At 31.1% G+C, this 27964-nt stretch overlaps 1 protein-coding gene across 1 annotated transcript; it reads right to left on the bottom strand.

The window, feature by feature from the left end:
• Window positions 1–587: 587 nt before the first annotated feature.
• HELRODRAFT_155336 (hypothetical protein) lies at window positions 588–27890 on the bottom strand (the record flags this gene model as incomplete). Its single annotated transcript, XM_009030404.1, has 8 exons — window positions 27832–27890; window positions 20857–20932; window positions 20754–20795; window positions 7790–7838; window positions 6654–6771; window positions 5406–5531; window positions 2925–3069; window positions 588–998 (listed from the first exon to the last, which is right to left on the bottom strand). Coding segments are annotated over exons 2-8 (596 nt in total), but the record flags the coding sequence as incomplete, so codon positions are not given.
• Between the last annotated feature and the right edge of the window lie 74 nt (window positions 27891–27964).

Genomic DNA, 27964 nt, shown 5'->3' with positions numbered 1-27964 from the left:
GGTCCTATACAATACAGAATGAATTGGAAAATTGTATATTATTCTAACATTATAAAATAAATAATGACACAAGAATTTGGTTAGAAATATTGAGAAATTTAATAAAAAACTATCCAACGCTAAAAATTCGTTAGATTTCATAAATTACTGCATTAACTATGGTCTTTTACCAGCACATATATACAATATATATGCATATACAATATATATGCATGTAAATACACACACACTCACACACACACTATATATATACTATATACACACTCAACTGTGATTAATGTTTTCAAGGAAAATCTGATAAATATTTGTTTCAACTTTATTTTTTTATCATTTTTATTATTTACTGTTAATAAAAGGCTTGATACGTTACTCGACAGCCATCCTGTCACACCTTAATTTTGTTTGGAAGCAAATAAAGTATCTGACTGAATTCATTGCGCTCAAATAGATCGTATTTCTAATTGGATGCAATGACATACTTAAAACAGCTTTTTGTAAAGTTTGTTAATCACAAATAGAATCATTAAAGCGAAATTTCGGTAAAATTAATAAAAAACCGATGAAACAAATGCAGGGGTTTATTGTATAAGCTGAAATTTTATTTTAAAATATTTTAAAATAAGGTAATGCTTATACAAAAATAGTTATCTGAAAATTGAAAAATATGGATCAGCAGACACCATAATAAGTCTAAAATCTAATAAGTATATAAATGCTTTTAAATATCTGTAAAAAATAGAAAAGAATCAAGTGAATATATTGAAAAGGTTTGATTCAAAAGCCTGAAGTTTTAATGCAAAACACCAGAAACCAGCAACCAAGATATTTGTAATTTATAATGAAATTCATTTTGACGTGGAATGGATAAATATATTAAGCATATTTATTAAGGCACGATAAATAAATTGAAAGTTTAACATAAAATATATAATTTAACTATTTAAAATCTTTGTAGCTCGACTATTTGCACTTTGAACTCTTTCATCCAAGACTATTGCCTATGATAAAAATGTAATGAAGTTTATTAAAACATTAAAAAGCAAAAGTAAATCAATTAATTATTCAGGCCACTTTTATATCAATTTTTTCAATTCTTTTATTCGCGTCAACCCTATTTCTTTAGCGGCGAGATTGTATCATAATGGTTAAGGCCCCTGGTCTTGCTGTTGCAATGAATGGGCTCGAGTGCAGAGATCAAGAGATATGTGTGGTGGTGAGTGATTCGCGCATAATAATAATAATAATAACAATAATAATATGAACATTTATATAGTGCCAATTCGCCCAGTTGTTTCGGAGGCGCCCGGAGACTGTGCTAAAGAGATGAGTCTGGAGATTTTGATGACAATATTCTGAAGGTTAAAACACCAATAATGAAAATAATTTGAGCAGAGACGGAAAACAATGAAGCATTGGAAAGAGAGAGGAAGAGCTGAAACGAGGAGGTATATTAAAGATCAGTTGAACGGTTCTATTCTGAATAGTCTGCAGCCTCCCGATAGATGTGCGTGAGGCTTATTTATTCACATACGCTGCACGTTGTTGATACCTTTGAGGAATAATTTCAAAAAATTCAATTGTCAATAAGACTGTTTTTTCCTAAAAAATCAAAATTAAATCATTATTTAATTAAACAAGAGATGAGTACAAGCCAGGAACCAGGATTTGGAAAAAGCAAACTTCAACAGAATTAGTGTAAAACGGGTAAAACCCCAGTACCTAAAAGACATGATGTAAGAAACTTTGTCAATTGATGATTTTTTGACCGCTCTAAATTTATGAACCTTTTATTTTGTGGTGTTTGTCCGACAGGAATAGGAACTAACTTTTTGAAAGTAGACTCGTTTCTTTAGCTAAAAGAAGGCGGATTTTGACCAATAGCCATAGACAACGTTTAGAGGCGGCTAGGTACAAATGTGCTCTGTATATCTTGTTGAGAAAGTAAAGATTATATTTCATTCAATACAGTTGTGAGGTACTGAAGCTGCCATACATTCTATTCGCAAGCTATGGAAAATATTGCCAACTAAATAGGATTTTTTTTAAATAGACTTTAATACCCCAAAAAAGGATTTAAAGTTAGAGGTCGTCAAAATGCGTCGCTTTGAGATATAGAACTTTTCTCATACGGAGATGGTACATTGAACTATGTGAAGGGATGCCAAAAAGGCGACCTCTCAATGAGTGCAAATTATTAAATCAAAGGACGATAGTATTTATTATTAACAGTAGCCGGCTATGAAAGGAGAAAATCTTGAAGATTTTGTGTCAAATATGCTACGTCATAATTTTGCATTTTAAAAACTAAACGGGGACTAGAAAAAATCGTCACCAACTTTAAAATTTTGAAAATCATACACCACGAATTTTTAGATCTACCACCGGGGGTATGAATTTCAAAATGCTTTGCAGCGTTGAGTAGAAATTAAGTTATATAACAGATGTTGTGAAGACTTGTCAGACTGCTAATAAGGAATAATAAGTTGTTGGCTTATGTAAAAAACTTGTGTTGGACAAAGGTTTCATATTTTTATGATGCAATTTTTATTTTGATAGAACTGACTGAATACATAGTTAAATTAAATAAATTTTATATAGAATAATGTGATGAATATTTAAAAACATATCTGAAATATTTAAAAATAGAAAAATCATTGGATTTAGTAGGGCATTTATTAATATTAATAATATACAGCACGGTTGATAGTTTGTTTAACAGTTCAAAACTGTTTATAATTACTATTATAATTACTACTACTATATATAATTACTATCTATAAGACTTTTCGTTGAAGACCTGCTCTTAAAACAGAATGATTAGCAGTGTCGTGTAACAGTTTCACAATGAAAATAAAATTGAACTCAATTAGATTAAACTGTGGCAATCAACGGTCTCAATATTTTTGAAACATCATCAAACGAACCTGAGTGTTGATTCTGTCAAGCTGTCGATTTTGCGAATCGATTTCATTGTGCATATCAATGGCCATATTTTTGAGGTTGCCAAGCATGCTGCTCACGTCAACCAAATTCTGCTCCATCTCATCTTCCCGGGCATCATTGGTTATCCTATGTTTTCATTTCTTTATCAAATTCTTTATCAAAAAATTTTATTTCACCAACAAGCTGTTTAACAAACTAATTCCATTAACGAACTAACCGTTTAATTAACTAGTTTTGTCAACAAAAAATTAAAACCAAAATAAGAAAGATAGTGCAATCAAACTTACAAAATTATCAATATTGCGATAACAAATAGATAGTGAGTTTAACGCATTGAACATATATGCAAATCTCAGGTTTCTTTTGAGTTAATATACAACTACCGAAATTACGTGTCCAGAAATAAAATGAAAGCTCCAAATATTCATGATTTTATAATTTAAATAATAACTATTAGGCACGAATAAAAGCTATTCATCAAAATGAACTTCTTGTTAAACAAAAGAAAAAGCGCATGAACCGCTCATAGAAGCCAAATAACAAGCCTGCCACAAAACAATTTTTAAAAAGCTTTTAAATAGATAGAATACACTCGATGAAAAACCGCGCTAATATGAAATCTCTTTAAATCTTTAATACATCTGAATGTCAAAACTCCAAATAAAGGTAAAGAAAAACGTCAAACTTTTATGGAATGATTGGAAGTTGAAATTTTTAATTGATTTCAAAGATTTCTTAAAAAAAATGGGAAAATAGCAAAAAACCTGGCCTGATAAGGAAACATTTTTTGCAATACAACACACCTGTGAAGCAATAGTGCAGTGCTCAAAATATTTATTTGAAAATAAACATTTTAATTATGTGTTACTAGGCAAGTTACAATCAGACTCTTTGGAATCTCGGTTTGGATGGTATCGACAGCTATCAGGAGCAAATTACTACATATCTATGAAACAAGTGATCGACAAGCACAATAAAATATGTGGAATTTCATTATTTAAAAATAGTGATTTTGATTTTAATGATATCAAACTGGCTTTTTCTTCATCAAAAAATTCAGACTATTTAATAATGGCAGATGATATTGTTGACCAATTCAAATATCTTTACGAGCCTGAAAAAACAACACTTGATTCTATTTATGTTGTTGCTGGATATATTGTTAGATCTATTTTTCATCAAAATAAATGTGCACAATGTCTGGAAAATTTGGCAATAAATTCATATTTTGAAATAGAATTGGATGATGATTCCAGAACAACATATTTCGATCTAATAAATCGCGGGGGACTAAAAAGACCATCATCATGTAATTTCTATTTTTCTTCGATATGTTGGAAAGCATTTGAAGAATTAAAAAACAATGATATTTTACTACACAAATTTCTCTCTGTTTCAAACCATTAAAGAATTAAAAAACAATGATATTTTACTACACAAATTTCTCTCTGTTTCAAACCAGCAACAATTATTTGGTGGTATTGTAAATAGATTTAATAACAATAATGACTTGGAGAATGAATTTCCAGAATTTTACACCACAGGGCATGATCTCAAACAATTAATTTCAAATGTATTTTTTAACATTGTTGCAAATAATTTAATTAAATCAATTACAGAAAATGCAAATGAAAAAAGACTATTAATTATAAAAAAAAAGAAAACTTTGTAAATTACAGAACTTTTGAATTTATTTTCATAATTATATTTTTTTTTGCAATAAATAATGTTTTTATTTTTTTAATAAATGTTTAAAATATTTATCGTTTTAACATTTTAATCGTTTGTTCAAAGTATTAAAATGTTTAAGTGTTGCAGAATTAAAGACGTTTTGTCGTTTACTTTATGTGTGTAGTATAGAATGCATGGCCTCAGTTTGGGCATGTGTAAATTTCAGTTTCTCGTCTAGTATCTATTATTTAGGAGTCTATGATTTATGTGACCTATCGTTAGTCTATTTATTTTAATTATTTTCAAACTAGCATTAAATATTTTGATTCTTCTATGGTCAATTGGTGAGATAATTTGTCTTTATAGCGTTTCAGAATGTTTTTATTCGTTTTGCGCATTTATTATTTTGAATAGGGCATGGCAGTATTTGCAATTAATATTCGATATGTTGATAGAGAGAACTAGGTCATATAAATTTTAGGTCATTTGAAATCTAAGTAAACATAAATTCTTAAATTCCTAATTTTTTCACCTAATTATCAGAGATTCTTTTAAAGCAAGTACTTAACCTACACAACTACGTTTGATTAAATAAAGTGTTGTTTAATAATGCCTAAGAGTAGTTGTTAAGGTTGTTATCTATGAGTAGACATTCAAATAACTTGCACATTTAAGAGAACTAAGACTAAAAGTGGTTTATAACAACAAATTTGATCCCAACAAAAACTACTGCAACCATTCTTTATCATAATAATAAATTAAAACTTATTCTTTGAAGAACTTGAAAATACCTCGTTACAAATCCTCCTTGAATATTATGACTAGCATCACCAACCACCATCCTAGGGCCATCTGTGTTGACTTTACAGTCTTCATTTGTTTTCCATGCACTCTCTTCTTTTTTGGCCGTTTTACCTCTGAGGTTGCGTAATGTAGGAGTGTAATTTAATACAACTGAGATTATTTCCAACAAAAAAATCAAAAAGAAACATAATTTTTATTTAAAAAATGAAATGGAATGAATAAAGTTTGAAACATATATATTAATTATTATATATGGCATCTCTCATTGTATTGGATGGCCTATTAACTAAAATGCGCAATCGTTGATTTTCGAGATAGAATAAGTCCAGAATTTGTACCGTTGTGAGTCCTGACTCACGGTTTTTTTAATTTGAAAAATGTTGTATTATTGCGCTGATGACTGTTAAAATCAATCAATTCCTGATTGGGACGTAACTCATCAGAAATATTTTATAACAGATAGAAAATGCATTTTGCTTAATTTTCATTTAAAAATTCAATAAACTTTAACATAAAAGATACTTCCCTCGTATTGCAAGTAAAAGTGAACAATTTAGCATAAAAATAAAATAAATACTTTTAAAACCAAAACCGTTTTTTCAAAATTTTTTCTTTAATTTTTATTCCGATATAACGAAACTTTAAAACATTCTCAAACTTCACATAAAAAATAATAAATTAAATTTGTGTATCCCATGGCCATAGAGAATAAATAAAAATAGGACTCCTGTCAAAATCTTGCACTTATTGGATAATTACATGTAAGTCAGTCTATATGGTTTATTAGGCAATAAGATAAGGACTGTCGATTTTAAAATTTATAAAATAATGTTGAAATATAAAATCATTTCCCTTCACTGCACTTGATTCAGAAGTATCAACGACACACACACACACACAGAGCGTACGTGAGCTTAAGTCAAAACCAGGCGTGGAACATTGCACATAGTGGGCGGGGATCTTCTTGCATTCGAATCAGGTCACTGCAGGCGCTTTCAACTAATCCTCCACATCACCACCAAATTGTATGCAGAATATTCATTAATAAATTATTGCTGCGCGCTCAATTTTGAATCCCGTTAATAATCAGCGATCAAGGAAACATGTGAAAATGATTTTTAAATTAGGTCATAAGAAAAGAATTTGCAGAAAATTATAAAATTTTCAAGACCCATGTCAAACAATCGTAAATTAGTAATGCACAGTTTGAAATAATTTTCAACTTCCATGACAACCTCTTCCAAGGCAAGACACATAGTCCACAACATTTCTCCATGCCTTCCAAATTCTTTTCTGCTTCCTTCATATCCTGGTTTATTTGCGTCATTCCTTCTTCAATTCTATCTAATTTTTCTACAAAAATAACAAAACTGATTAAAAATGTTTTTTAAGTCAAAACACTCAGAAAGCGACATTACATAAACAATAAGTTTTTTTCGATCATGTCCAGAACGCTATCAATATGCAAGGTCGTTATGTAAATTGATTGACCTAAATGTACAGAAGGGTTAAAGGGAATAAACAGGGATTGCATTGTTATTTTATGAGTAAAAACTGTCTAGACTAGAAATTGTAAATCGTGAAACGAAACGAATGAAGTATATATTCAAAAAGGGTGCAGTAGTTTTTTTTAGAAATAAAGAAACCAATCCGTAGAAATAACTGAATTCTGGTGGCGTAGATTTAGTTCAACAAAGAAATTTTAACTGCCAACAAAACGAAATTTGAAAGTGAAATACAGGCGCCGAAAGTTAGTCGACTTTATCATCACAAAACGATGCTAACAAATGAACGACTAAAAGTATATGAAACATTTGCGCTTATTAGACAACAGTTTAATCAAGTGTGAAAGTGAGGATGATTGAAAAGAAAATCAGCTTGCAGATAATCTGAGCAGACTGATAAAAATAAAACCGTTAAAATATCTATTTTTGCAATCATTTATATTTAAAGCACTATTTGAAACTTATAAAATGTCTAGAAAACTAATAAAATTCTCAAGTAAAAAACGATTATAACCGTTTTTTAACCATGAAGTGCTATACCGAATTTATTTATAAGCATATAAACATCATTTAGATCACCTCTTTCTAGTCAAAATCATATAATTTCTAGTTTATACTGTTTCAGCTTTTGCTCATGAAATATCTATGCGTCCCCATGTCGCAACAATCATTTTGGAAAAAAATTCAGCTTTGGCAGTGGCTTCTTTTGCTTAAAATGTTGCAATGTATGATGAATGGAAAAAATAAGATCTAAATATTACTACATTAAATGTTCCTTTATAAAGTTAAATAGCTATATACAGGATGAACAACGTAAACATAAAATGGAACAAAAATTATATCGAAGCTTTATAAGAAAATCTCACCCCCTTGAATATCTAGCATTGTCAATGTTTTGGCACCTGCATCACTACTCTGTGTAGCATAATAAAACCGTCACCATTATGTTAGAAGAAACAAAACTTTGAAAAATGCACGTAAAAAATCTATGAAAAATGAAAATAATGAAAAATATGCTAAACAAATGAGTTTAGATATCTCATTCAGCGAGATTAGTATATATCGCTATTTACAAAAATCATGGAGGAAGCGCTGTTAAATTCAGGTGTAATAATTCTAAGCTATAAAGATAAACTACCTGGTCGACCATTGATAATAAATACGTCGAACACTTTTATTGATTCTAGGGTCTCGAACCGAAACCGACCGACGACGGAAACGAAAAAAATAACAGTTCGAGATCCTGATTGGTTTTATAAATTGATTCCCTAAGCATGATAGCACGTAAAGAAGAGACGTTAGAAAGATGCAGCAATGAAATGAAGTTAAGGCCTTTTACATCAATTTTTGGATTTGTTAACCTACTTTAATCAGCTTTTCACAAAGAAAACGCAAACTGTTAATGTTATGCAGTGCTACCCGCTACAATTCTAACGAAAGTCTTCAGCGTTTAGATAAGCTAAAGTACTTCCAGTGATATGTTTTAGAGTAGGAATGTATCGTCTACACAACGTCAACTGAAGTCTCAATTTAGTCTAACTCGTAGACGTGTAAGTTTAAATGCACGGAAAACCTTCAATAAAATCTGATGAATAGAATCAGCAAGAGATGAGTACGTTCTCTATCCGAATTATATGACATTTAAAATCGTGATTCTTTTCCAGCAAATTTAATTCTTTTTTACACGCTTAAAAAATTTCAGTTACATTCAAAACAGAACGCTGGTAAAAAATTAGATCCAGCATATTGCTTAAACAAAATGATCTGAGTCTGCAAAATTGACTATAACAATGAAAGACATAAAAGACATTAAAATCGTGAAATGAATTAGGCATCTAATACTTATCCAATTCATAAAATAAGCCAACCAATTTTATTTTAAAATTTTGCAAAAATGCAAAAATGGGAAAAGAAATTCACTGTTGAAAATCATGTTTTAAGATAGAACTGTACCACGAAAAAAATGAAAGATCAAAAAAAAGCTTCACAAGTAAATATTGGAATAAAATATATTTTAAAATAATCATCTAGTGACTTTCTTTTTGGTGCTAACGAAGAGATGCAACGTTTTTTTAAGTTTCATTCAAATTTTAAATGATTTATAATTTTCGAATGTTGTCAAAAAACAACAGTAGAAACACAAGCTCATGAAAAAGGAAAAACTAAAAAAACAATAAACTCTAATCTATATTTTAAAATTGTTATTTTATATTATGATCCACAAAAAAAACACATGTACAGTACACCTACAAAAAACGACATAATTAAGATATTTGCATTCATTATTCATGTACGATAAGTTCCAAATTTCAAAACAAAAAAGCAAATTTCGATTATCCGTGCGCATTTCAACAGTAAGTCTTTAAAATGTTATTGGAAAAATAAAATAAAAAGTGCTTGAGTGCTTTCATTAATTTGAAAAGCAAGACACAACAGAAAACAAATAAAACCAAATTACAGCAAAAGCACCAATAACAATGAAGAGGACTATCCAAAGTTTGAAAAAAAATTTTTTTTTTCGAATGCTAAAAAGAAAAAAAAGAAAAAATTAACCTTCAAAATTGCACTAAAAATTATTTTCCAATCCCAAAAACCTATATAACAAAAATCAATGAAATACAATGAAACCCGCTTAACATGGCCACCTCACGAGCCAAAAAAGCAAAACAGCCATGAAGAAAAGAGAAGATGGACGTGGCCAGATGAAGTACGTGATAGTTACCAGCTAACAACTTACTAGATGCTTGAAGAATACGCAATTCGAAAATTATTCAATTAATTCAAAGTGTAGAAATTCAGAGTTAGTGGACATAAAAAAACTAAGACACGATAGATAACAGGAAACAGGAGACACGACGGTTTCCATGCAGTTACGTCTACTGTTTAGACAATTGTAAAAGTATATGCGGTTGTATTTTGAAATAATGTTAGAATTTGATTGAAAGAATGTTTATTTTTGTTACTGTTGTAATATTTGTTGTTTCAACAATCTATATACTTGTGTTAAGTTATATTTAATAATTTAATTAGCAAATTTTTCTCATAATCACTTAAAATAATTCAAAACTCAATAAATTAATTTTTTATTTAACTTGTATCCACCTTAATCAGCCTTCAACACTAACTATATTTTTAATAACTCAATATCTTAAAAAAGTGTGTAAATAAATTATTTTTAAATGTTTGTTCATCACTGTTCTGTAACCGATTGCATTGCTGGACAGTGCACCTCAGTTAAGATAACATGACACGTGGTATGGCGTGGTCAAAAGTTCCGAGACTAATGTAGCAACGTGAAGTTGGTTTCACCATGTATGATCGACTGAAATGATAGAACTGATGTGGCCAGGTCAAGCGGGTTTCACTATGTACGATCAATTGAAATAAAAGATGGAAATCGAGTTGAAAAATTTGCGTTACAGAAATTCATTACAGTTCAAGTTAAAAATGATGTCACAAACCTCCTTGTTCATCTAATTTAATCAACGTTTGAATGCCAGTATCTTTACTCTGAGCGTTCAAAATTTCAATCAACATAAACAGTTAGAAATGTGAAGCAAACACAAACACGAGATTTATTAACAAGCATGTCAAATATATTTCACAACACGTTATGTAACAGCTTCACACGTCGTTTGAAAAAGCGATGCTGGTTAAAATGTTTGTTTCCTGTAATATAATTTTCTGGTTACAATTGATTGAGACGGAATATTTTATTGAACTGAAACATTTTTTACCACCTACATTAATCCAATTTCCATGAATTTAAAAATTACAACTTGGTTAATTGGCTAACTACATTTTATTTAAACAATGATGGAGTTGAAAATGGTTTTTGGAGATTTTAATTTGCATAAATTAATTGGACAAATGTTTCCACCAAAGTAAGCAATTTAAGTTGCAATAGTAAAACAATTTAAGTGTCATTATGACAAATGTGGATTCATTATCAAATAAGATTTATTATTTGCCAATAAAATAAATAAAAAAACGAAGTTAATTCTGCAAAGCGTTAAGGCTATATCAGATTTAATTGCTCTAAGTGAAGTTAACCCCAAAAAGTTCAGCGAATGTAGAGTTTTGTCAAAGTTCTGTATGACATTGCTTCTAGTTTTGCTGATGCAAACAGAAGAGGTTTGTTATTTTTTGCCAAAGATCATTAATCTTATCAGAAGTAGCTATAAACTTTTTATTTAAGAAGTACATATTAGTAAAACTATGTGTTTCTAGATGAGTCATAAACTATTCTATTCATTTCTAAAAGTCCAAATTCTATCGATGAAAATAATAAATTATTGTTTACATTGATAAATAAAAATATTGATTGGAAAACATACAGTTGTTAAGGTGACAGAATTGAAAACAGATTTTTGAACATTTTGAGGGACAGGTTTTTGCTACAGCAAATATGTCATTCAACGAGATTCAGAAATGGTCAGACATCTAATATCTTGAATTAGGTGATTTCATCTCAAGAATTTATAAATAGCATACTATACCATCCACCATTAGGAAATAGTGGCCACTTTTTTATTGAATCAAAGATGACAGGTTTTGGTTGTTCAGCCATAAAGGATGAAAAAAACTACTGGTATGATTTAGGTGACTACATGAATTTTAGAAAGGTACTGGCTGCCTTTTTGCAAGTTTCTTCTTCTTGGTGTGGGAATGCAGAGGATAACTGAAGGTTTTTCGAGGATCAATTAATTAAACGTACTTAGCAATTTGTTCCAAAAAAGTAGAAATATTAACCACAAATTTAAAATTAATGAAGAATTAAAAGCTCTGATCGAACAAAAGCACTTGATATGGAAATCAATCTACAGATATGGAGAAAACAAGATAGAGAAATACCGTTTTATTAGAGAAAAAATAAAGAAATATGAAAATGATTTGAAAAAGCAATCTTAAGATACAATTGCTAAAAATTATAACACAAACACAAAATTGCTTTGGAATCATGTTAAAAAATTCACCAAACATAATGATGTTATGGGTCCACTATTAGTTGATGGGAAATTTGTCTCCAATGTTGAAGAAAAAGCTGGAGCTTTTGCAAATTTTTTTCTTCTGTCTATGAAATTGACTATAATGATGCCATGCCCAATTTGAATTCAGAATTGGAGGTTCTCCTGGTTTTTGCAAAGTTGAAACAACTGACAACAAGCAAATCTGCAAGCCCCGATGAAATACACCCTACAATTTTATGGGAAAAAAGGATTTTGTTGCAAACCATATATGCAAAATTTTTCAACATTCGTTAGATGAAAGTGTAGTGTCTGAAGACTGGAGATTAAGAAACATCGTTCCTCTTCACAAAAAAAGGACGCAAGGATCTATTTCAAAATTATCGACCGGTTGCACTTACATCAATCTGTTGTAGGTTAATGGAGTCACTGATAAAGTTTTTTTTTGGAAAAAATGGCCTTTTTCAAACAGTCAGTTTGGATTCATTCCTGATCGTTTAGTGGTTTTGCAACTTTTGTATTTTGGGATGAGGTAACTGAAGAAGTGGACCGTGGTCACGAAGTTTGCGTGGCATACATGGACCTTGAGATAGCTTTTGCAAAAGTATCTCATAGCCGTTTGTTGTTCAACCTTTAACAATATGGTATACATCCAAAGATATTGATGTGGATTGAGAAATATTTTAGTTAAACAGTGTTTCAAGTTAAATTGGAGAACACTTTGTCAAAAACAAGACCTGTTTTAAGTGGAGTCGGAATCCCTCAAGATGGGGTTCTCAGTCCGTTGTTGTATCTGATCTATGTCAACGATATTTATTCAATTTGTGACAACATTTTGCTATTTGCAGATGATTCAAAAAATTTTAAAGTAAAGAAAAGTGAGGAAGGTAGAAATAGTTTCCTAGGAGATATTGGGAACATAATATTTAGCAACTGGAAGCTGAAATCAAATATAAATAAATGCCAGCTCTTAAGAATAGGGTCCAACAAATCAAGCCTTCTATACGCCATACTAGATAATAGTGGTTCGATGTTTCAGCTGCCAGAAATTGATGAGGCTTTGGATCAAGGAATTATTATTGACAATAAATTGAAGTTTAAAAATCAGGCATTAAAGATAGTCTATAAAGCAAAAATCAAGCTTGGAATCGTTGCCAGAAACTTTAAACATCTCTCAGAGGCGGCTTTTGTCACTGGTGCGGTCACATATAGAGTACAGCGTTCAAGTATGGTACTCATTTAGAATTGGCATAGTGGAGGAATTGGAAAAGGTTCAAAGAAGAGCAACGCGAATGGTATATTCCAGGGTTTCCCAACCGGTGGGGCCGGCCTCCCTTGGGGAGGCCAAATGATCTTTTATGGGAGGCCAACTAAGGTGTTCTATTTACATGTATTTTATAAATTTATATAATTTTATAAAGTTTTGTTAAATCACAAAATTTTAATCATGCTAAAAACGATTTTTTGAATACTATATGAAAATCGTTTTTGCGTAACGGCTTTCCATATTGTATTTATTTGAATAATGATTTGCACATTTCTGTTTTCATAAATCCCTCATTTTCTTTCTGTCGCGTTTTTTGTGATACCCTGCATGAGTTTCTTTTTCAATAAAATTAATAAAATAAGACAATTAATTGAATAAATTAACTAAAAAATTTGGTCTGCTGTTTCTAACATAACTGGTAATTTATATTTGTGATTTTTAAATTATTTCAGTTCTTTTTAAAATATGTGTTTTTTTTATCATTTTCAGTTTTCAATAATGTCGAAAAAACGTTGCTATGACGAAACCAACGTTGCGTTTGGATTCACGACTATTACTGAAAAAGATGGCACTGAAAAGCCACAATGTTTCTTATGCGGAGCAGTATATTGTAATGATAGAATGAGACCAGCAAAGTTACGCCACCACTTAGAAACCAAACATTCTGGAAATGTCAACGACAACCTGGATACCTTCAAACTGAAGCGAGCTAGATTTCAAGCCACTGGAACATTAAAAAATGTTGGATTTGCTCAACCAAAGAAACCACTTCTTGAGGCTTCTTACAAAGTTGCCTATTTGATTGCCAAAAAAAGAAAACCACATACAATTGGAGAAACTTTAATAAAACCCTGTGCACTTGAAATGGTGGAGTTAATTCTTGGAAAAAAAAGAAAGAAAACAGGTTGAAGAAATTCCACTTTCTAATAATGTTATTTGTTCCAGAATAGCAGATCTTTCAAATGATATCTTGGACCAAGTTATGTCAGAACTGAAAAGTAGTCCTTTTAATTTTGGTATGCAACTTGATGAAACCACAGATGTATCAATGTGTTGCCAGCTTTTAGTGTATGTTCGTTATGTATGTAATTTTAAAATTTATTTTGCCAACCACTTCAGACAACTAGTAAAGCTGCAGATGTTTTTCAAATGATTGCAACTTTCTTTGAAAGAAATGAATTTAGTTGGTTGACAAAATTACATTCAGTCTGTACTGATGGAGCACCAAGTATGTTGGGTAACAAATCTGGATTGGCTGCCTTAATCAAAGTTAATTTTCCACAGACACTTGTAACTCATTGCATGCTCCATCGCCATGCTCTAGCTGTGAAGACAGTACCAGCAAAGCTTCAGTCTGTCATGTCTACAGCGATCAAAATAGTCAATTTTATACGATCAAGAGCAGTAAACCATCGTTTATTCAAAGTTTTATGCCAAGAACTTGGTTCTGAATACGATGTCTTGCTATATTACACAGAAGTCAGGTGGTTAAGCAAAGGAAAGGTATTTTCAAGACTAATGGACCTGAAAGGTGAGGTGTCTTCATTTTTGCAAGAAAAAAAAACGTTAGCAGGTGACTTTGAGAAGACTGATTTCATAGTTAATATGGCATATTTAGCTGATCTGTTCACACTCTTAAATGAATTTAATCTTTGTTTGCAAGGACCAGAAATGACAATAATCGACGCCAATGAAAAATTAGTAGAATTTTTAAATAAGCTTTCATTGTACAAAAGAAGAGTAGAAGCTGAAAACCTTGCAAATTTTCCATACCTAGCTGATGTTATAAGTAGCAGTGGAAACAAATCAATGCCTGTTGAAATAAAAAAAGAAATTATACAACATATCACAACTCTCCAACTATCATTTGAGCGTTATTTTGATACTAAAAATTTGGAAAATAATCTTTGGATACGAAATCCGTTCATTATTAACTTGGATAGTGTTGCTGATGAAGAAGAAATAAAGGAAGATTTAATTGATCTTCGATCAAAAGAGTTAGTAAAAGCTGAATTCAATTCCAAAGGATTGGCAGAGTTTTGGTGCAGTCTGAAAGAAATATACCCAAATTTATTTAAAAAAGCCATGGCAGCTCTGATTCCATTTTCGACCACCTACTTATGTAAAAAAGGGTTTTCTACATTAGTATCTATCAAGACTAAAGATAGAAATAGATTGGATGCCTCGAATGATATGAGGGTATCTCTTTCTAATACAGAACCTCGATTTCATCTTCTCTGTGATGGAAAACAGCAACAATCATCTCATTAAGCTTCAATAACATTTTATGTAATAAATTAAAAAACCTTACATAAACCTTATTATTATGAACAATGCTAATTTTAATTAAATCTGTCTGAATAAAAATTGTTATAACAAATTGATTTTTTTTTCAATTATTGACGACGGGATTTGGGGAGGCCAAGTTACCATTAGGACTTTTTTAGGGAGGCCAACACTGAAAAAGGTTGAGAAACACTGGTATATTCTTTCAAAAATCTTCCATGTGAAGATTGATTGAAAAAACTCAAGTTACCCCCTTTCCCCCTTTACTTATAGAGGTCGTGGAGCCGATCTCATATAACTGTACAGAATGATTCATGGAGAAATTGCTGAAAATGTCAACCAAATGTTAACATTTTGATATGATGATAGCACTAGAGAACATAACCGTAAGCTTGCTACTGGAGCTTGCCACAAAGACTGCAGAAAATTCTATTTTTCAAACAGAGTAGTTAGTAGACGACTGGAACAAGTTGCCCTTTGCCACCGCGAATGCTGCCTCTCTAAATGGTTTTTAAATCTGCAATTGACAATTTCTTCGGTGATGTGTTGTATGACCGGAAAACTAACTTTTCTCGATAGTGTTTTGCTCATATAATTCTTTCTATTTTCAATAGATTTCTCTTTTAGTCTTGCTTAAATTTTTTGCCTTCGCAAATTTTGTGGAATTTTAATTTTTTTAGATACATTTACATGAATTTGGTTCTGTTTTCTTTTTTTCAAATTTTGCTCTAAGTATGTTATTGTACATGTAACGCGAGAAGTAATTGAGGTTTGATTGATTAGGGTTACTTATTTTTATGAAGTACATTATTTACTATATTTGTTTACAATTATTTGTTTTCCTCTTTTAGTCTTGCTTAAATTTTCTGCTTTCGCAAATTTTGTGGAATTTCAATTGTTTTAGATACATTTACATGACTTTGGTTCTGTTTTCTTTTTTCAAATTTTTCTCTAAGTTTGTTATTGTACATGTAACGCGAGAATTGATTGAGGTTTGATTGATTACTTATTTTTATGAAGTACATTATTTACTGTATCTGTTTACGATAATTTGTTTTCTGTTTTTTTATTTTTTTATTTCTTGTATATTTCAGTTGCTGTTTCGCAATTGGATAAATAAATAAATAAATAAAATAAACTGGCATAATGAACCAATGCTTACGTCTGATCCAAGAACAAGAGGACATAATAAAAAATAGAAGAAAAAAAGAAAACCGTAGTGAAAAGTTGACGAAAAGTTCTTTCGTTTATTTTCATCTATTGGTCACAAATCTTAAGTAACTTCAATGCTGTAACCACCGTTTTGTCTGACAAGAAAACAGACCTAAAGAACTGCAAGGGTCAGTCATTCGACAACGCCTGGTATGTATTCTGGTTCACAGGCTAGGATACGAAAAGTAATTCCTACTGCTCCGTGCACGCCCTGCTCTGTGTACGTATTTCTCCCAAGTATTAAAAATGCTTAATGTAAAAAGAAATGTGGGCTTAAAAAATTATCTGAAATTCGTTGGTCCGCGCGAGACGATGTTTGTGAAAGTCTTATTAGAAACTTGGATGAAGTAATTGAGGCACTCTCAGTAAAGACAAATGACGAGAATGAAAAGTCAAATCAATCAATCTTCGTTTAGCGTCCAGAGACCCAGTTTCCCGAGGTAGGACGTTAATACAAGAAATACAAAATGAACCAGAATGAACCCTTGCAGTTCTTTACGTCTGTTTTCTGGTCAGACGAATACAAGAAATAAAGCTTTTGGTTACTTTTTGCAAATAAAATTGTTATAAACAGTGATTCTTTCAACTTTGTGGGGTGACTTGGAAGAAAGTTGAAGCGAATTAATTTTGTATGAGATTGTCGTTGTTGTCGTGTAACAAAGCCAGACCAAGATAGAACTGCATATTTATCAATATATTTAAATGCTACTTATTTTAAGTCTGTAGAACATGAAACGTTAAGTCATACCTCATAATTTTAAAATTACAATATTGTTGACTATTTTATATGTATTAATGTTGTTTTCAAACCTATGCCATTGATACAACACAGTGGGGGATCTAGAAATTGGCCGCCAGTGCCCTCCACCCGTTGTGAGCAGTATTTTAATAAAAGTCTGAGAAAAGACCGTTTTAAATAAAAAATCAAACAGAAATTGGACGTAAAAAGCAAAAAGAAGGTCATTAACAACACTACCACAAATCTTGGCCCTCCCCCGTGATAACTGAAACATTTCAAAATTTTGGCCTCCCCGTCAAAGTTGTTTAGATCCGCCACTGAACACAAATATTATAATCCGTAACAAATAAATTTATTATATTTTGTTCCACTATCCAAGCTGTAATGCATACTCTATAAGATTTTACTGGGTAGAATTAAAAAATTAAAAGACATTATTAATGTTTATTTTCAGTGTACAGTAATTTATTATTTCTTTATTCCATTAAAAAATTTGATTTAATGTAATTTAAATTTTATAGTAGACCTATATGTAATCTGTTCATTTTTTTATATTTGCATTTTAGAACTGTAGTACCACAATTAATTTTATTATTTTAGCATTTTCTGGTGTCTACAAACTACATAGTACATTACAGTAGAACTTAATTTATTTATGCTACTTTCAACAAATTATTGTTATAATCGCCACAAATATGTTCGCTAGAGAGCTAGTGTTGCTACGAACGCATACAGTTCGAGGAACTAGAACCTTCCGATGGGGATCGAGAAACGTTGGAAAAACGGACATATAAAGGCATGCGAGATATTGAATGGTTGTTGTTGAATATTCGATTTTAGAAAGCGATTGATTGTTAGTGTTGAAAGCAATATTTGATAGTTGACTGCGTTGCGTTTGCGATAAGCGTTAGTGAATTGTTATTCGGAAAGCTATAGTTTCTGAACGTTAATTCGATAGTTTGTGGACATTAACAATAACAAGTAAAATTTAATAACGTTGATTAATAATTAATTTATTAATTATTGTTCTGTAATCGATAATTTGAAAGTTATATTGTCATAATTTTTCACTGTGATTTAAACGAACTCGAAAAAAAACTCGTCGTCGACCGGCCAATTATAACATTATTTTTGACCATAAAACTGGCACTGTTTGTTCATCATTAGATCCGGGTTAAGAGATGTAAACTTAGACTACAGTATTTCTTATAGGGTGACTGGCTGCGTGTAAAAGAGCACAAAGCTTAAGATCTACAACGAGGTGAACGGAAGGGCAGCGGTGTTATCTCGATAGCCTAAAAGAGGGATATTTTCACATCCGCCTCTTTTGAAGCTTGGCACATTAGTTTGCAATAGCTTTTTAGAAATTTTTTTCAACACATAATTCTCGTTATAGAACACCTGCCTCATGAATAGTCCTGCAAATAATGTGACTGAATTTGTAAGCGGATAAGATTCATTTATAGAACGACAAATGTGGCAATTAAAATTAATTATATAACCGCTAACTTTTAGATTTGAAAATTTTTACATCTTATTTTATATAATGAGCCACTTTATTACATCATTGTTGTTTCGTTATTTCACTACTTGAATTATAAAAGAATACTATTTACAATTTACATGAATGCTGTTATTTGGAATTTATAAAAGCTTGTTACTACTTATATATATATGTATCATAAAAATAATCATGATTGCAAAATGTTCACCGTTTGCAAGAACGTTCCAACGTGAAAAACCAAAAAAGTTGCTAAATAACTAAATTGATGTATATAATAAGCACAAAAAAGCCAAAATTTAAATTATAAACATTTAATTTGACCCCAAGTTTACATTTTACAAAGTTATTTTAATAAAATTAAAATTATCTTTTGTTAATTATACATAAATTAAAAAAACTTCTGCTGAAAAAAATAAGTGAAAGTTTCAAAAATATTGATATGAGTTTAAATGGCATGATCGAACAAATTAAGAAGTTTTACAGATCAGAAAATTTCAGCCTGGAACTGCCCTATCAATTTTTTCCATTATAAACTTTACTTGAAAGCAATAGCAGCATCGACGTCACACTTTCATTTATATTCATGATTTTATGAAGAAAAAATCGTTGCAAAGATAAATATAGATTGCAATTGATAATATGATGACGCATTGACTTTCAAATCATAGTTATAGTTAATTAACAAAATCCAATTAATATTTTAATTTTGTTATATGCATGGATATTTTTAAAATTATTTATCTTTATTTTAAAAAAAATTATCAAAATATATTTTAAATATAATTCGTAAGACAAACAATATTTCAGTATTTTTTTCGTTATATAAAAAAATGATACAAAACTTTTTTAAACAGCTGTTCTTTGGGTGCACCTGCACACCCTGCAAAAAATTTTTGAAGCTCAATTTAATACTGATACAAACATGCATAACCGCCGTTGCTGAAACAGGACGTTATTTTTTATGAAAAAAATTTATTATTAAATTTTCTGTGAATGGAACAAAATCAATCAATCATCGTTTAGCGTCCAGAGACCCAGTTCTCCCGAGGTAGGACGTTGTTTTCTTTGCCATCAATTTTTTGCGCCAAATTAGGCGATGAGTTGTATATATTTCATTTAAATTTAGAGCTTTCATGTCTTGCTCGATTGTTTGCGACCAGGACTTCTTTGGACGGCCTTTGGGACGTGTGCCAAGTACTGGCACTGTTTCCACTTCGTTTGACATGACCAAACCATCTCAGACGGCGTTGCCGGCATTCGTCCTTTATATCATCTAAACCAGCACGACGCAGGATTTCGGTAGATTTGATGTGGTCCTTCAGACTAATTCGTCGCATCCATCGGAGCATTTTCATGTCGATTCGTTGAAGTTGTTGTTCCAGTTTGGGTGTTATTGGCCATGTTTCTGCACCATATAACAACACCGGAAGTATCACAGATTTATAATGTCTTGATCGTAGTGGTAGTGGGATGTCACGCCGCATCAATATAGAGGCAAGGAGATGCCATTTATTCCAGGCAAATAAATTGATCAAAAAATAAAATAATAAGCAAAAATCTAATATTTTAGTATTTTTTACACGGCCTTTAATCTCAATTAGCAGTTGTTATTTTCTAAGTAAGTTTTTACTTGAAAACATTATTAGGCATTTGAAAATATACCTAACAAATTATTCTGCCATGTTTGCTACATTATATACATCGATGTGATAACTTTTACATTTCATAACATTATGTAACTTGTAAATAAACTGAAACTGAATGCTGAGGCTTGAGTAAAATAATAATAATTATGAATAAAGTTAATAAGAAAATTAGCAAATGATAATGAAATCACAAACACAAAAAACCTAACCTCCTCAACTAGGGCCAACATACGTCTAGTACTATCAAGTGACTGTAATGAAAGCAAGATTATTTTTATTATACGAAAAACAATTGAATCAGTGTAGTTAAACCTCATCTGTTTTGATGTTTATTTGTTTTTGCAATTCTTGTAGCTCCGTAGCCATTTCAGTTTAGCGGACTTTAAAAATTAATTCAATTAAAGATAAGTAAAATTATGGATAAATTAAATTGCAGAAAATATTAAGCACAGTTAATTTTTCTAAAAAAAAAGCGTTACATAATCAAACAGTAAAAACATGAACAACTGTTCCAATTTTTCCAAACATAATATTTTTTTTCAAAAACCCATAAATAACATTAAGTTTCACTTATGTTTTAAATCAAAATTTTAACAAAACCATAATGTTGATTGATTTATAATTTTGATTTCTATATTATTTTCTTAGTTTTATTTCCGTCTTTTAAATTAAAAAAAAACTGATAGTACCATAAGGTTCACTTAAATATTGGAGCATTCAAAGCAATCATTGCTAGTTGATCAGGTTGATGTGATGAGTAAAATAAACGACTGATCAAATAACTTTAAAAAATTCAAAACAAACAAAAGCAACAACATTGTTGTAAAATAATTGATTTTAATATATTTGTTTGTAACTGCAATCCAACAAAATTAGGTAATGGTTCCTACTCAGGTAAAATGGATACAGGTACTTGCTGCACTGTTGTAGAACTGCCAAAAAACTGATGGAACATACAGAAAAAAGAACGGAAAAAAGAATATTCATACCAGCTCGGTTGATGTTCAGTTGATGCTCGGCTGACTTTAAGAATTAGGAACTGCAGGGATGCTAAATCTCAACCAGACAAACCAAATATGGATTTTTCAGCTAAAACTTAATATGTAAAAATATATATAAATATTGTATCGGGTACGAGAACGAGATAAGCCTCAGATCAAAATGAAGATTTGGATGGGATGGCCCCTACCCAGAACAAGAAGACCAAGGCAGTAATGGTAATTGACCAAATCGAGGGCAATTTTTGGCCTCAGTGGAGGGCAAGTGTTACAGAAGCCAAAGCGGCAGGCACAAAAGATGATTTGTGAAAAATCGAAATAGGCTTATCTGCAGGCTGAATTGGAATAATAGTTCAATTTTTAATAAATTAAACAATTTCCAGAAAATTCCAGTAAGAAAAATTGAAAAGGCAAACATTAAATTGGTTAATGCCAACATTTGGTAGAATTCATACATTATAATAAAAATAATAATCATAATAATAACTTATATAGCGCAAGGGCAAGCAACTGAAGCGCTTTTTGCCAGGGAAACTAGTGCAATATGATATATGATATAAAATGGAAATTACATATAAAGCCAAACAATTAGATATAATGGATTTAATGCAAAAAACGTAGTAGGGAGTATTTCCTATAAAACACAAGAAAATTAACACCATTTTTTAAAAGTAAATCAAGAATAACTTAAATAAGTTTCTAGTTAAATTTTAAAAATCATAACACATGTATACGGCACACCAATAAAGTAATAATAAAACAAATTAAGTTGGTTAATTATAAAACAAAATTGTTTTAGACATTTAGTATCTTTGCCATGTTATGCGCGCAAATTCGCTGGAAACTTCAATGATGCTAGGTAAAGTGAGTGAGAAAAGAAGAAAAGGACGGCAAAGAATACGTTGGCTTGATGCAATCACATCGGCCACCAAAATGACGATCTCAGAACTTAAAATAATCGTCGAGGACAGGAACGCATGGGTAAGACATATCCATAAAGTGGCCGAAAGTCGACTTCGACTAAATGGCTAACCATCATCATCTTTGCAGTTGTGATTTAGCTTTCATCGAGGTGCACACAGGTAGTTAAAAGTTAGACGATCCATTGACTAAGTATAGGAACCTTTTTTTAACAAAAAAAGCACCGTATATACATATATTCATAACGGTTGGGTGAGATCATTTTCTCTCATGCTGTCAGGATTTGGAATATGCAGATGATACTTGTCCAACAGCAGACTCATTTGATAAATTGAAAATGTTTGTGAAGCATCTAGCTGAAGAAAGCAAAAAACTTGGGCTAAAAGTACATTTTGAAAAAATGAAGAACATTTCGGTTACCAAAAAATGTGGACCATGGCCAAAGTTTGAAATTGAAAGAAATTTAATAGGATGGTCAACAATTTTGTCTACCTAGGAAGTAAATTAAATGCGGAGGGAAGATTTAATACCGAAGTAAAAAGATGACTGTCTGTCACAGGGGATGCGTTCAAAAAACTGCATGAGATTTTTAAATGACACGATGTCAGCCTGAAGTTTTTCGAATCAAATCACTTAACATGACTAAGGAAATGTACTCAATTTATTAAACTTTAATAATAAAAAGTTAATAAGAAGTCTTGAAAGAATTAAGAAAAAATTGAATAATGTTATCTATTTCAATAATATATATGTTTTTGTAAATGCTGGTAGAAGACCGAATTCTTTGCAGCATGTAAATAAATTCCACCGATTTATTAGTTTTTATCAACAAGGACATGAACAATGTCAACTTTATCTTAACCGTGAGTTAAATATTAAACAAAATCTTGTTCTCAATATTATAAGTTAATAAACACTAATAAATCAGTGGAATATATTACATACTGTCATACATGTGTTTATATATGTTTTGAGTAACTTTGTTACTGTGTCTTCACTAGGTGAATTTATTCTAATTTTGACTTAAAGAATCACACCCACCAATCCCAAACGAAAAATTAAACTATTACACACACACACACATATATATATATATATATACACACATATATATATATACATATATATATATATATCCTATATACAGTATTGTATGAATTCTACCAAATTGTTGGCATTTTCAAATTTCCCAACTAGAATTTTTTCGAAATTGTTCAGTTTATTAAAAAAAAATTACTATCCAAATTCATCATGCAAATTTATTAAAAATAGGACTATTATTATTCAAATTCATCATACAGCTAGGCCTTTTTCAATTTTTGATCTATATGGCTTCCTAGGCAAAGGAAAGGTAGTTAATTAGTTGGTGTTGATTGTAAGTAAGATTTGATGGCTTCTCTTTATGTATACATTGTGAGACAGAAATGGCCACTGTGTCTATAACTTTTAGCACTCAAAAACGGTCATCATGTATAGTTTTAGTGTATTTATATTTTTACAACAGGCTTGCTAATAACACAGGTTTTTTTTACACAAAAAACATTATACTTGATAGACCAATAATTAAAAAAACTTGATAGACAAAGTATCTTGATAGACCAAAATTTATTCGATGTGTTCATTTCCAATAATTATGCATACATTGTAATTAAAAACATCTACTGATCACATCATTTTATGAATTTTTTAATTAAACGTTGTTTTCTGCCATAACACCATTTAGCCTGCAAGGATTACTTTATGCTATGAGACTAAGCATAACATTTGTACTTCAACTTTCTAATTATTATTTTAGGAAGAGGTTAAAAGTATTTTTAACATTATTATATAAATAATTTAATTAAAAAAACACACTTTGATGTTTTTTTAGGCAAACCCCGAGACCACAAAGTGGTTTTTCCAGCAGTAACTATTTATAGTCAACAGTTTAAATCGACACATAAGCTCCTTCCCCCGGTGCAACTAAAAGTCGACTGGTTAAACGAAGCCATATTCCCAAAATATATTTAAAATTCAAGTTTGTCCTACGCACGTATATATATATATATATATATATATAGGATATATATTATATATGTTATATTCCACATATATGGCCCTACATAAATTTAATTTTAACATAAATTAAAAAATAATACAATACGGAAATGTAATTTTTTTAAATTTAACGTGTTGAGTATATCTAGGTGTATTATATCAATTGGGGATTATCCATGGGTATAACTAAGTCATATAGGTATATATTATATTACATATAGGTATATATTATATTATATTATATAAGTTGAGGTTTAAATATGATTATTTTATAATTTCATAAGTTGAGATATAATAAATATATAAGCACAACCTGGTTGAACATTAAAGTAGGTATAAGAATTGAGCTATAACATTTTAAATAATGTATACCAAGGGTGATTAAAATTTAGATTGATTTTGATCTGAAACCGTTAAAAAGTAGATTACATTGTCAAACGTTTTTCATTCTTGTTTTTTCTTTTTAAACTCAATAAGAATTATAAAATAAAAATTATCAAAAAACCGTTTAATTTTCTTTTAATGTTTGTATAATCAGCGGAAAAATAATTCTGACATTTATGCCCTCAGTACAATTTTTTCATTGTTAAATAAGCGAATGAACACATCACAAACAACTAATTTTAAAACATTTAAACCACCCGTTTGCGAGTATAATGCATGGATATTACATACATCCACGGTTATGGATGGATGCATGGATTTATATACGGTAAAACAGGAGATAGGCACTCCTATGGTATCCTCCATGTTTACAAACAATCATAATGTACTTTTAATAAATTAACTCCGCCCATTTTTAATTATCTAGCGCTTGATAATTTATTTATATCAAATTGAAAGCATCTGGTGCTGCAGGTATCCAAACGTTACTACAACTTTGCCGTGAAATCTGGAGAAATTGCTCAATGCCGAATGAATGGAACTATAGCATGACAGTCCCGCTATACAAAGGCAAAGGTGATCCATTGAACTGTTCGTCATATCGGGGTATACGTCTGCTAGAACACTACCTGAAAATTTTCGAGAAAATCATTGAGAGAAGATTAACGTCGGGCATCACAATCGAAAATTATCAATTTGGTTTCCTATCGGGGAAATCAACAATCGATGCAATTCACATCCTTCGGCAACTGCAAGAGAAGTACCTCGCAAAGCATCAACAACTATCACACATTTTTGTAAACCTTGAAAAAGCATTTGATCGAGTTCCCCGTTAAGCAATCAGTCTACGTCGACAACTCATTCCAGAATATCTTGTTCGACTTGTGATGGAAATGTATGCGAATATTAAGACTCTTGTTAGCACAACGGTTGGAAACACAGATGCATTTGACATCGGCGTTGGAGTTCATCAAGGCTCGATTCTCAGTCCACTTTTATTTATAACTGTGATGGAAGAAATCACAAAACCGATACGCACTGGTGACATTTGGAATCTAATATATGCTGGTGATATCGTTTTAACAGCCACGTTTGAGCAGAATGCAGCACAGATGTTTGAAGATTGGAACACCAGACTCACCGATCATGGATTCAAAGTCAACATCAGCAAAACCAAAGCAATGAACACTGGTGAACTCATCCAATCTACAGCTACTGGGCGATGGCCCTGTTCAGTTTGTAAAGCTGGTGTTGGTAACACAATCAAGTGTCAGCAGTGTAACCAGTGGTGTCACACCCGTTGTTCAAAAATAATTGGTACTTTATCTAAAGTGTCCAATTTTGTTTGTCCTGCTTGCATCAATCCTTAACAACAAATTCGAAATAGCACTGTTTTTGAAGCCATTAAGGTAGAGAAAGTCACATCGTTTCAATATCTAGGGGATGTTCTGGATTGTAGTGGAACAGCTAACAGCTAATGTCCTACCTCGGGAAACCGGGTCTCTGGACGCAAAACGAAGATTGATTGATTGATTGTACTGGAACAGCTAAAGCTGCCGTTCGAGCACGCATACGTGCAGCCTGGAATAAATGGCATCTCCTTGCCTCTATATTGATGCGGCGTGACATCCCACTACCATTACAATCAAGACTTTATAAATCTGTGATACGTCCGGTGTTGTTATATGGTGCAGAAACATGGCTAATGACAACCAAACTGGAACAACAACTTCAACGAACCGACATGAAAATACTCCGATGGATGCAACGAATTAGTCTAAAGGACCACATCAAATCAACTAAAATCTTCCGTCGTGTTGGTTTAGATGATATAAGAGACGAATGCCGGCAACACCGTCTGAGGTGGTTTGGTTATGTCAAACAAAGTGGAAACAGTGCCATAACTTCTCTTGCAGATGTCGAAGTACCTGGCACACGTCCCAAAGGCCGTCCAAAGAAGTCCTGGTCGCAAACAATCGAGCAAGACATGAAAGCTCTAAATTTAAATGAAATGGATACAACTGATCGTCTAATTTGGCGCAAAAAGTTGATGGCAAAGAGAACAACGTCCTACCTCGGGAAACCGGGTCTCTGGACGCAAAACGAAGATTGATTGAAATTGAAAATGATTTAATTAGGTAAGTTTTTTAGATCATTACTTGTCAAATAGTTGAAATAGTGAACATTAAATAAAAAAAAAGTTAAAATATGAGTAAATTTCTGTTTTGATAACAATCAATGGCTTATGGAGTCGTTAACAGGGTTAGGGCCTCCATTTTTATCATTTGTGAAATGATTGAAAATTTTGAATTAAAATTTTGTTTAAAATGGAGGCCCTAACCCTAACCCTGTTAACCACCCCATAAGCCATTGATATTTGATAAGTAATGATCTAAAAAACTTACCTAAGAATTAACTTGTATTAAATTACTTACCTACGTAATGCGTTTGCTTCAGAGGTTTTAACGACAAACACACACAGTGTGTATGAATATGCATGCAAACCATGCATCATACACATTGCATATGATAGGCGGGGATCTCTTTGTATTCGAACCCAGTCATAGCAATAGCAAGACCAGGCGCCTTTAACCATTGAGCCATCACACCGCCCATGTCAGTTATGTACACTGTACAGTCCCTAGGCAACGAACAAGAAGCTCTATTTAGTTTAATTATTAGTTACACCGTAGGAGAAGCTTATGTGTCTTTTTAAGCTGTTGACTATAATTAAATAAATATTGCTAGAAGAACTACTTTGTGGCCCCCGGGTTTGCCGTCTTTATAATTGAAAATGCAAATATAAAAGTATAAGAAGCTCAATTAATTAATATAAATACTGTCAATAAATTTAAACTTTATTAAATACCTCAGCTTAGCAAAGCAGCTTAGCAATTTAATAAAAATAAAAAAAAAGAAATGACAAACAAGAAACAAACCTAAAAATTTTTTAAAAGATTAAATTTTGTGTACACTATACAACACGGTAAGTGTATTATAAAGTCAACCTTAAAATTTAAAAAATACTAAAATTAAAGAATACTGTTTAATTAATTAAATAAATTTTTTTATTTCAATAA

Source organism: Helobdella robusta, assembly GCF_000326865.2.
Source record: "Helobdella robusta unplaced genomic scaffold HELROscaffold_68, whole genome shotgun sequence".
In the NCBI taxonomy this organism is placed as follows: Eukaryota; Metazoa; Annelida; class Clitellata; order Rhynchobdellida; family Glossiphoniidae; genus Helobdella; species Helobdella robusta.
This window is presented reverse-complemented; position numbering and strand designations above follow the sequence as displayed.